Source organism: Xyrauchen texanus, chromosome 3, assembly GCF_025860055.1.
Source record: "Xyrauchen texanus isolate HMW12.3.18 chromosome 3, RBS_HiC_50CHRs, whole genome shotgun sequence".
NCBI lineage: Eukaryota > Metazoa > Chordata > Actinopteri > Cypriniformes > Catostomidae > Xyrauchen > Xyrauchen texanus.
Genome location: NC_068278.1, coordinates 10,154,057 through 10,165,133, shown reverse-complemented (window position 1 = coordinate 10,165,133; position 11,077 = coordinate 10,154,057). Strand labels below are relative to the sequence as shown.

The window sequence follows — 11,077 nt, the reverse complement described above, 5'->3', positions numbered from 1 at the left end:
GAGTGATGGCTGCTGGAAATGGGACCTGACTAGATTTGATCAAAAATTACTTTTCAAACAGTGATGGTGCTGTTTTTTTTTTTTTTTTTTACATCAGTAATGTCCTGACTATGTATATTTTTTTTCCAGACGTCTCATATGAATTTAAATGATAGGCTACATTTAATTAAACGATATGCTAATATTTGCTAATAGTCAAAAATTGGATAAATGTGCAGCTGTCGTAGCTTAATTTTCCTCACGTCCTTATTTTTTTTAACGTCAAACACTATTTTGGGTTATTATAGTGCCACAGCTGTCATTTTTATATACTCAAACTTCAAACCACTTCATTTCAGGATAACGTCTGTAAATGGGATACTCAAACAATTTAACTTTAATGCAAATTGAAAATAAACGTATCCGATGTTTCTAATGAATTATGTGGCTACATTGCAACTACTTTATCACGACCTGCGTAGTGAGTGAGCAAAGTTTCGCGCTGATTGTGAAACGTCATGTATTTTTACGTAATAAATGGGCGTGGCATACTAAATGGGAGGGTTTTACAGTGAAATCCTTTATACTGATTGGACGAGCCGGTCAAACACTTTCATGTTTATCCTTTAAAGTCAACGTAAAACATCGACGAATAAGAGCTCTGATTGGCCAGACCGCTCTCAGTCCTCTTTGACAATTGGGTTACCTTCTGAAATGTTGTTAGTCCCTCCCACAGAAGCTGGCAGGTTTTTCCAACGCCTTTCAGCAGCGGTGCATCACGGAGGTTTGGAAGCTGGTGGAGAATATTCGGGCAGCGGCAGACCCTATTACACTAAATTGTACTCGGGGTTGGGTTGGCCGGACAAGATTTTTAAACCTAATACAGTTGTACCTGCTCTCACATTTCAGCCTGGACCTGACATCCCCTCTAATGTCGGATTTCAAGCTTGGGATTGTTCGACTTGGCCGTGTGGCCGGGAAGGTGAGCTGAATCCTGGGTTTGCCATGTGCGACGCGAAGGGGAGGGGACCTCAAAACCGTGAGGAAAATGCCTCTCTCTAAATAAATAAGTGGCGATATTTTAATGGTATATACCTCGCTCAGATGGGATATAAGCTGTATGTTTATAAGTGTCGTCGAAATCAATTTTGTGTTCAAACTGGCCAGCTCATCAGCCGATGTGTTAGTCGCTTTTGAGCCGCCTACTTTTGCTGTGTTGGTGCCGCTAGCGAAGCTACAACACTGCTAGACGGCTCAAAGTAAAGCTCGCCTGTGGACCAGTAAAGGTGAAAGTTTTATTCGCCCGTCTGCACTTTTAATACAGCTTTGGCATGAGATGAGAGACATTTCCGATGCTCAATCCACACCAGTAATGACAGTGGCATCCAATATGGCTAAGAGTTGGTCTGGTAATACCTCAACCAGGAACCGTTTGCAGCGTGACTCGAAACCGGCATGTCGGCTGTGAGGAGCATTAGCACTGTCGCGTTTGTCAAATATTTATTGAAGCAGTACTTGTTGTCAATCGTATTGAATGTTATCGATAGAGCCCTTGGTGCTGTATACTGCTGTCAGCTAGTTTATTAAAGCGCCCTCTTTTACTTTGAGGCTGTTTCTGTGCGCCATCTGATCGTGAGCCGGAAAGTCCAAGCTGTTTCACGATGCCAGGCCGCTCATGCCGTGACACTAGAGGGCAGCCGGCCTATGCTATGAAACGAGGCCCTTTTTTATGTTGTCATGAGACCGAGTAGAACTCCGGTTGGTCATAGGTTAGTGTCTGGTTGCCTTTCTTATAACACGTGTTTCTCTGCAAAAAATCGTGTTGATCAGCTGTAAGTGATGTTTGTGTAGTTTCACGTAGAAAATGCTTAACTACCGGACAGATATCACTGAAATAGGTGTCCTGGCTAAGAAATTCCACTCTTCTTAATGACAGCTCTCTGAACAGCCAAGAATTTGGCCGCGGCCCGCGCTTGTTGGCCAGTCACAAATCTCGCAGGCTGCTCTCTGCCAAAGATGTGAGTTTTGGGGCGGGACTACCAGTTTGTCCGACCAATCATAAATGGTGGGAGTTGTTTGGGGAAACCTGTTTGGAAATGGTCCCTATGGTCTTTAAAAACCTTTAAATAGCAGGGGTTTTTTTGTAGTTTAGGCCTAAAAGTATAATGAAAATTAATAACGCTTTAAAGTTATGGAAAAATCCATGGATCAAATAATAATAATTTTTCTAATTATGCTCTGCTCAAAAATATTTAATTGGCTGGATATTCGTCTTGCGTGCAGCTTGGGTGGAGTAAAACTTGCTTGCAAGCCCCATAGTAATGTTTAATTTGAGAATTGTCTTTTTTTTTCACTCAGAGATGCAAACTACTCACCTTTCGGCTGAGTAGTCACATTTTTTAAGCCAATTTGTTCAAATTGTTTGGGGAAACTTTTTAATTTTGGTACATAAAACCTTGAGCTTAAACACTTTTTTTTTTTTTTTTTTGATTGTTTTTTAAAATACATAAACAAATAGCTGAAAATATACCACTGGAATGCCTGCTATGACTTTATCACATTTTATCTCTCATTACATTGTGTAACGGGAGCCAGCTAATAGATAGCTGTGCAGTGTGAAACTTCACGCCACTGGCCTCCAGAGGCACACTAGCGACTGATGCTAGAGGCTGTAGTCTTTAGCCTCATTAGCGTGCTAATTAGCTCATTAGCGTGCCCACCTCCCATTCCGGAGACACCTGTTCGAGTCCCGTTCAGAGTGGGAAGAGCAGGACCGTTTACAATTGCATTCCTGTTTTTAATGAATAAGTCAAACCAGTTCACATCATTCTGAATGATTCATTAGTGAATTAAAAATAAATAAATCTTTATTACACATGATTGAAAAGGCCATGGAAATTCATAGTCAAAAAGTGTCATTATTTTTGCAATTCTTTTTGATGATCCGGACTTCACTTATAGCAGCTTTAAGGAAATTGAAGTCTTTTAGGCAAGATAGCTCATATATATTTTGGGGAAATCAACAAATGTTGTCTAGTAGACATACTCTGCAATATAACAATATTTTTGTGTTTTTCAGACAAAGTATACTTTGATTGACGAGCAAGACATACCATTAGTGGAAAACTATGCCTTTGAGGTGAGAACTTACTTTAGCTGCACAACCATACATGTAAGAATTTGCACACAGAGTGTTGTCTTTTGAAATTAGTTTTTTAAAAGGCTATAAAGCGCAACATTCTGTTTCCGGAAGTAAAATCCCAGTAATTTATCCCATAGACGAATTGATTTTCAATGATAACTTGTACAACTTTAACGACAGCCCTACCGTGAGCTACGAGGTAGTTCATCGATGGTATATGCTTCAGTTGTACCCAACCATTTGCATTATTTCAACTTCATTGTTTAAAATAGAAACGTGCGTCGGAGCGAGCACGCGCTCCCATGACACACTGTAAATGACTGAATCGAGTCGGTCTTCCTTCACTCTTAAACTGCTTATATATTTGTACATACCGGGATATTTTGCAATAAACGTAAAATATATTGTTTCTATACTTGTAAACAACAACCAAAAATCAATACTGTTATATGTTCCCATAGTTTTATAACTATTCATTTCAAACTAATTTCAAATTTAGTTGACATTTATTTTCAAAGCAACTTGTATGACTTTTATTAAATGAGATTAGTGTCTTGCTTAAGGGCATTGTTATAGTTCATGGCGAGTTCCTTTTTGTTACCATCCAGTTCTTAAGCCATTGTGCCACACCAGATCTCTAATTGTCTCTTTGTTGGAGACCATTTCAGTTAGCTGACTCTGAATTAATTGTTTAACCTCCATTTATGTTCTTTTTATGTATTTGCTTTTGAATTTTTTTTAACCACAAAGTATACTCTGTTTTATTAGGTCTTTTGAAAACTGTTACTTAGTCTAAATCCTTTTCAGGCACGCATGGAAGTTGATGCTGATGGGAATGGGGCAAAAATCTTTGCATATGCCTTTGACATTGGCAAGGGCAGATGGGCAGGTCGACCACTGCATGAGTTACTCTGGTGAGTGTACTGCAAGAACCAATTTGACTATTAAAAAATCAAGTGTCCTATATGTTTTATCATGAAATTTATTTTGTATTTGTAAGAGGCTATATACAACTAGTCATTGCGATTGGTGTGCTTGTTCACAGGGAAAAGCACAGAGGTGGCATTGCTCCAAGTTTCCAAGTAGTTCACATAAACTCAGTCACAGTGGACAACCGTCTAGACAACTTGCGTCTCGTTCCAGTGGGATGGAGTCCCAAACCAGAAGACCTGTCCAGCAAACAGAGGTAATTTAGATGATGAGGTTATCCTTCTAGATTTAATTTCAATCTCATATCTTAAGATTTATACATGTGAATAATACAATATCAGCATTTTGAACAACTGACTGTTGTCAGTTTAAGTGTGCAAGTAATTTAAGCTAATTATTTTGACAACCTTTATAGTGTCAATGGACTATAAATTGCAGACTTTTCTGATCCAGCTACTGTTCTCAACTTGAGATGCTAAATGTCATTTTCTCTCTAGAGAGCAGTCGCTATACTGGCTGGCCATCCAGCAGGTTCCTGCAGACCCAGTGGAGGAGCAGTATCTGGAGTTGAGTCGCACGCGTTACTACAATGCCAATGGAGAACTGGTGGAAGAGGAGGAGTGCTCCTGCACCTACTACGAGTGTCACTACCCACCCTGCTCGCTCATTGAGAGGAGGGTCAGTATAGCATTGGAAAAAAGGAAATGCTATGCATGTTTTATTAAATACTGCTCATAATATGTATTTTTATGGTTGGCTCTCTAGCATTATTTCATTGGTTATAAAATATCCAGTAATTACAGATAACTCTAAAAGTCATCCAAATTCATTGGTGTTAAGGTGTGTTCCCTGTTTAAGGATTCTTGGATGAAACGTTAATATCAAATCTGTATTTCTCAAATACAGTCAGGGTTCCCATAGTCATGGGAAAACATGGAAATGCAGTGCATTCAGAAAGTATTCAGACCACTTCATGCTAAGTAGGGATGCAACTAACGATTATTTTGATAATTGACAAATCTAATGATTATTAGAATGATTATTCGACTATATCGGCGATTATTGCAAAAATGTATAATTCGAGCTTTCAAATTTTCGACAAAATCATCTTTTAAAAATACCTCTAAATGACATTCACTGAATTAAAGGGAAAAAAATACTGCAATTCCCTGCAAAATATCCTACTCTTATCAAGTGTTTTTGTTTTGTTTTCCATTTAAAATGGTCTAAAAATCCTTAAAACAAGAATTTTATTGAGAAGCAACATATAAGATATTTAGACTGCTTTAAGAAAATGTATCTTAAATATAAGTGTATTTTTTCACTTGTTTATATTTCTGCCAAGACTAAATATATTTTATTTGAGATCTATCCTCTAAAAGCAAGTCTAAATATCATCTTTGTTGCTTCTCAATTAAATGTTTCTTGTTTTAAGGATTTTTAGATATTTTAAGATGTATAAATATTAAGTATATTCAACCTTCTTCGATAACAATTTTCTTCTGCAGTATAGCGCCTGAAGTAAATGTACAAAAGGAGTTTTAGATATTTATATTGGAAAACAAACCAAAAGACTAAAGATCTAAAACCTTTTTTTCTTTTTTTCTGCATTGTATAATGGGCTAAGACTACACTCTCACTTTTTTGGTTGCTTCGGTTCATCTTTAACTCACCAAGAAAAAAACTCCCTCTTAATAGAGCTTGAATTGCCGATTTTCGTACCCACTGTGACACATCGTGATGGATTGCGCTACGTCGCGATCAGTGAATCAAGCACGCGCCAGTGATGAGAGTCCCCGCGCAAGACAGTGTGTCATACAGAAGTTTGAAACTCTCTTGTGCTGTTTTTCTCACGACTCATATAAGCGGCTCTGACCGCTCGGAGAAATACCATTTTCGCAGTTTGTGCTTAATTATACAACCCGCTTCCTTTGCTCAAGCGGAACGGCAGGTACAGCTCTGTTTTATTTCACATCAAGACTGCTTCTATATTTTCTTATTTTGTATTTTTATATTCTAATTACCTCATACTTTGCAATCTACATCACCTTAATCTGTGTGGAGTGTGTCTGGAGTGTGAGCTGTTCTTTCGTCCTCAATCAAGCACAAGCTGAAGTGCTGCTCTCCTGCATCATCATTGGCAGTTCAAATGATCTCATGTTGCATTAAATGAGATCAAACGACTATTCGACAACGGAAATTTTTGTCGACAATTATTTATTGTTGTTGATAACATTGACTAATAGTTTCAGCCCTAATGCTAAAATGCTTTTTTTTTTCACATGAATGTACACTCCATACACCGTAATGACAAAGCAAAGAACATATTTTTTTATATCTTTGCAAATTTATTAAAAAGAAAAAACTGATATCACATTGACAAAAGTTTTCAGACCCTTTGCCATGACACTTGAAATATAGCTCAGGTGCAACCCATTTCTCTTGATCATCTTTGAGATATTTCTACACTTTGATTGGAGTCCATCGGTGGCAAATTCAATTGATTGGACATGATTTGGAAAGGCACACACCTGTCCATATAAGGTCTCACAGCTGAAAATTCATATCAGAGCAAAAATCAAGGCATGAGGTCAAAGGAACTTACTGCAGAGCTCATAGACAGGATTGTGTCGTGGTACAGATCTGGGGAAGGCTGAAAAAATGTGGCTGCGTTTAAGATTCCCAAGAGCACAGTGGCCTCAATAATTCTTAAATGGAAGAAGTTTGAAACAACCAGGACTCTTTCTAGAGCTGGCCGCCTGGCTAAATTGAGCAATTGGTGGAGAAGGCCCTTTGTAAGAAAGGCTACCAATAACCCAATGGTCACTCTGGTTGAGCTCCAGAGATCATGTGTGGATATAGGAGAAACTTGCAGAAGGACAACCATCACTGCAACACTCCACCAATCTGGACTTTATGGCAGAGTGGCCAGACTGAAGCCTCTCCTCAGTGCAAGACACATAAATAAGCACCTAAAGGACTTTCAGACGGTGAGAAACAAGATTCTCTGGTCTGATGAAATGAAGATTGATCTGTTTGGCCTCAATTCCAAGCATCATGTCTTGAGGAAACCCGGCACAGCTCATCGCCTGCGAAATAACATCCCAATGGTGAAGCATGGTGGTGGTAGCATCATGATTTGAGTGATTAAAATATAGAGCCATCCTTAATGAAAACTTTGTCCAGAGCACTTAGGACCTCAGACTGGGCCAAAGGTTCACCCTCCAATAGGACAATGACACTAAGCACACAGTTAAGACAATGCAAGTGTGGCTTAGGGACAACTCTGTGAATATCCCTGAGTGTCCCTGAGTTGCCCAGACTGAGCCCGGTCATGAACCCAGTCGAAATCTGTGGAGAGACCTGAAAATGGCTGTCCACCGATGATCCTCATCCAACCTGACAGAGCTTGAGAAGAATGGCAGAAAATCCCCAAATCCAGGTGTGCAAAGCTTGTCACATCATACCTAAAAAGACTTTGTTGTAATCACTGCCAAAGGTGCTTCAACGAAGTACTGAGTAAAGGGTCTGAATACTTATGTCAATGTGATTTTATTTTATTTTTTTTTCAGATTTTTTTTTATAAATTTGCAGTTATCAAAAATCAGTTTTTTGCTTTGTCATTATGGGGTATGAAGTGTAGATTGATATGGAAAATAAAATATTTAAAGCATTTTAACAATGCTGAAACATAAAATGTGAAAAAAGGGGTCTGTATACTTTCTGAATGCACTGTATCAGAGAATTCTAAAATAGTGTTTTTCAGTCCTGGAAAAGTTCTGGAAATTAATGAAATTGTAAAACTTTTTCTAGTTTCTCTAAAAAAATAATAATAATAATTTCAGCTAGACATTGCTCTTGTGTAGAGCTTTTCATTAATCAAAAATGGTGGAAACTTTGAACAGCTGTCATTGCAATATGACTTTCTTCTACAGAACACAAACAAATATATTTTGATTGACAATGTAACATACAAATCAAGTCAATTGGGTCCAACCCTTAAAATGGACAAAAGGACATACAGGCAGCATAAAGGCAATCCATCCATGTCTTTTGAAGCGATTCAATTGATTTTGGGCAAGAACAGACCAAAATGTAGCTCCTTTTTCCACTAAAAATCTTGAAATTGCAGTCTCTGGGCACGATGTTGATTTGAAGCTCTACGGGCACTCTGCCCATATGCACAGGTGCTCTTGAAGCATGAGGAAGTGTAATTTTGGTTACATTTTGATCTGTTTCTCACCCAAAACGGGTGCTTCAGAAGACATGGTGGACTAGTCAGGGTTGAAGGAAAGCTGAACGTGGCAAAATGCAGAGATATCCTTAATGAAAACCTGGTTCAGATCACTCAGAATCTCAGACTAGGCCGAAGGTTCACATTCCAACATGACAATGACCCCAAGCACACAGCCAAGACAACGTAAGAGTGGCTTAGGGACAACTCTGTGAATTTCCTGTAAAATGAAACCACCTGAGTTGTGTGAATTACATTTATGCTGCCTTAATGTCTTTTTTGGAGCTTGAAAGTGAAGGATGCCATTAACTTGCAGTGTATGGATATAAACGTCTTATCGGCATCAAAATCGGCATCGGCATCTTGGTGGTGGTGTAGTGGTCTAAATCACATAACTTGTAAACTGGTAATCAGAAGGTCGCTGCTTCGATCCCCACAGCCACCACCATTGTGTCCTTGAGCAAGGCACTTAACTCCAGGTTGCTCCGGGGGGATTGTCCCTGTAATAAGGGCTCAGTAAGTCGCACTCTGCCAAATGCATAAATGTAAATGTAAAATATCTTTGTGTTCCGCAGAAGAAACAAAGTGATATACATTTGAGATGGAAAAAGGGGAAAGGATTATAATGTCTGGGTTAACTATTCCTTCAACATTATGCTGTTTGCAGTGATGATTTTGCTCAATTGTGTTAAGAAAACCTCTGAAATGTCTATGTGTACCTTTTCAGCTGAGAGAGTTCAACATCTGCGGCCGATGCCAGGTGGCACGCTACTGTGGATCGCAGTGTCAACAGAGAGATTGGCCAGCCCATAAGAAGCAGTGCCGCGAACGCAAACGGGTTCTGGCAATGGAGTCAGAGCCTGAGCGATGATCCCCCCCCCCAAAACCCCACATTCAAGTATGTGTGCTGAGACTTTTGAGTTTGCAAAAACTGACTGATAGCGGACAATATTGTTGGCTTGGAAAGGCCTCTTGGGGGGAAAAATAAAAACTACCCAGAACTTTCACATCTCCACAGCTTGCCTATGGGGATTATGGGAAATTAAGTTTTTTATTGTTTGGAGGGAGGTCTCAAAGGCTCCACTTGCTGCTATGGATGCGTGTTTAATGAAGACAAACACCATGCCGTCATAACTTTTTTTTTTTTTTGTGGACTGCATTTGAGTATTGACAGTCATGCACTCCTTCCATAAACCCTCCTGTCATGAAGTATTAGCTGCTGGTATCAAAGGACAGAACTGCTGTACAATTGATAATAGGATGGAAAACAGACCTCTTCACTGTACTACCCTTCCTCCTCTTCCTCTCCCGATTGGACTTGTGCACATAAATAAGCACATAGTCACCCACATGCCATACCTTCTACAAGTATACAGCCAATAGCTGTGCAAAACCACACCACCAGTATTGTGTGTGCATGCCATTATTGACTGAAGAACGTGGTTGAATGTTTGTCTGTTGTTTTTTATTTTAATATTTACTTTATTTGTCAATGGGATGTTTTTGGGGGCGGTATTGGGGAATATGCCTAATTGGGGGCAGTTTCACTTTTTTGTGTACCCATATTGAGTTTTTCAAAAGCATACTATGTACTCTTCCCACTCATGTTTAATTTCACTTTCCATAACAAGCACTCATTTTAGAGGGATGTCCTGGGAAAAACTTGAAAACCCACATGGAATTTCTATTCATGTTGTCAGCATGTACTTGTCTAAAGTTGTCATTTGGGTCCCAGTAATTTAATGAGTAGTCTTTTGTCTTAATGATCTTACTGTCAAAGTGAGTATAATTTTTTTTTTTTTTTTTTTTTTTATCTCATCTTAAAAGAAAAATGGGCACTCAAGTTGCAAGTGTGTCTTCCTTTTATGTCAAGGGCATCTCTACCAAACTGTGACGTACACATACAACTAAGCATGTATTGCAAATACATACATGTTACTTTTGTCTGTGTTCGTATTCCGAATAATTTATTTATCTGGTTGGGGTAGAACACTGTGCACTGAATATCTTCACTTTGATCCTTGAGCTTTGCAGAGAAGTGGGAATCTAAGGTAGTTTTGGGTGTCTGTTATTTTTATTTTTTTCTAAGCTATTACCATATAAATATGTGAATGGACAAAGTTTGTGATAATTGACCATCTTATTGTCACTGTAAAATAGACAAATAAAGTAATTAAATAAAATTGGAAATGTGTGAAGTTTAGTTGCAATAGTGTCTGTTTTGCCTGTACTTATGTTCTCATTTGAGGCTAGAACTATTGTCCTACAGTTTCTAACTGTTGAAGTTGTGCAAAAGTTGAACAATTTTGAGAAAATGGTTATAATTGAACGTTCTTATTTTGCAGGTGGGAATGCAAAATTGCCTTTCATTTATAGTGGCCCTCAAAAAGCACTTAAACATGTTTGAATGTCATTGCAGTAGATAAAAACAAAATAATGTTAAAACAATGGCATCTTAAATTATGCCACACTTTCTCAGAACAAAATTTATCTTAGCAAATTTCATAGCCATTACTTTTAATACAAAGGGTTTCAAACTGGGGTCCGTTTGAAATCTGTTTTGGTTTTAATACAAGAACAATATAAGGCCAATTATATTATTTGGATCTGTTTAGGAAACATGTCTTGCATATGATCCTGGCTATTTTTTCACACTTTTTTTTTTTTTTTTTTTATATATATACATGAAAATATATAGCTGCCTTTATATCTAGAGAAGCAGTCGTCATATTTGGGGGTCCATGGAATACATTTTTTTGAAAGACCCTGTTTTAGCCATATAAAGCCATGTG

At 38.3% G+C, this 11,077-nt stretch overlaps 1 protein-coding gene across 1 annotated transcript; it reads left to right on the top strand.

The window, feature by feature from the left end:
- Positions 1–732: 732 nt before the first annotated feature.
- On the top strand, positions 733–10,473 carry LOC127630736 (zinc finger MYND domain-containing protein 19-like). The gene is made up of 6 exons (XM_052108478.1): positions 733–961; positions 3,059–3,118; positions 3,929–4,035; positions 4,167–4,307; positions 4,549–4,729; positions 9,013–10,473. Exons 1-6 carry the CDS (start codon positions 911–913, stop codon positions 9,154–9,156), a joined length of 684 nt encoding a protein of 227 aa, XP_051964438.1. The 5' UTR covers positions 733–910; the 3' UTR covers positions 9,157–10,473.
- The last annotated feature ends 604 nt before the right edge of the window (positions 10,474–11,077 follow it).

Excerpts from the sequence above, each read along its gene's own strand:
- LOC127630736 (XM_052108478.1), top strand. The coding sequence starts at position 911 with ATGTCGGATTTCAAGCTTGGGATTGTTCGACTTGGCCGTGTGGCCGGG. Across the intron at positions 3,119-3,928 it reads TGGAAAACTATGCCTTTGAG|GCACGCATGGAAGTTGATGC; the intron begins GTGAGAACTTAC and ends AATCCTTTTCAG. Across the intron at positions 4,036-4,166 it reads CCACTGCATGAGTTACTCTG|GGAAAAGCACAGAGGTGGCA; the intron begins GTGAGTGTACTG and ends GCTTGTTCACAG.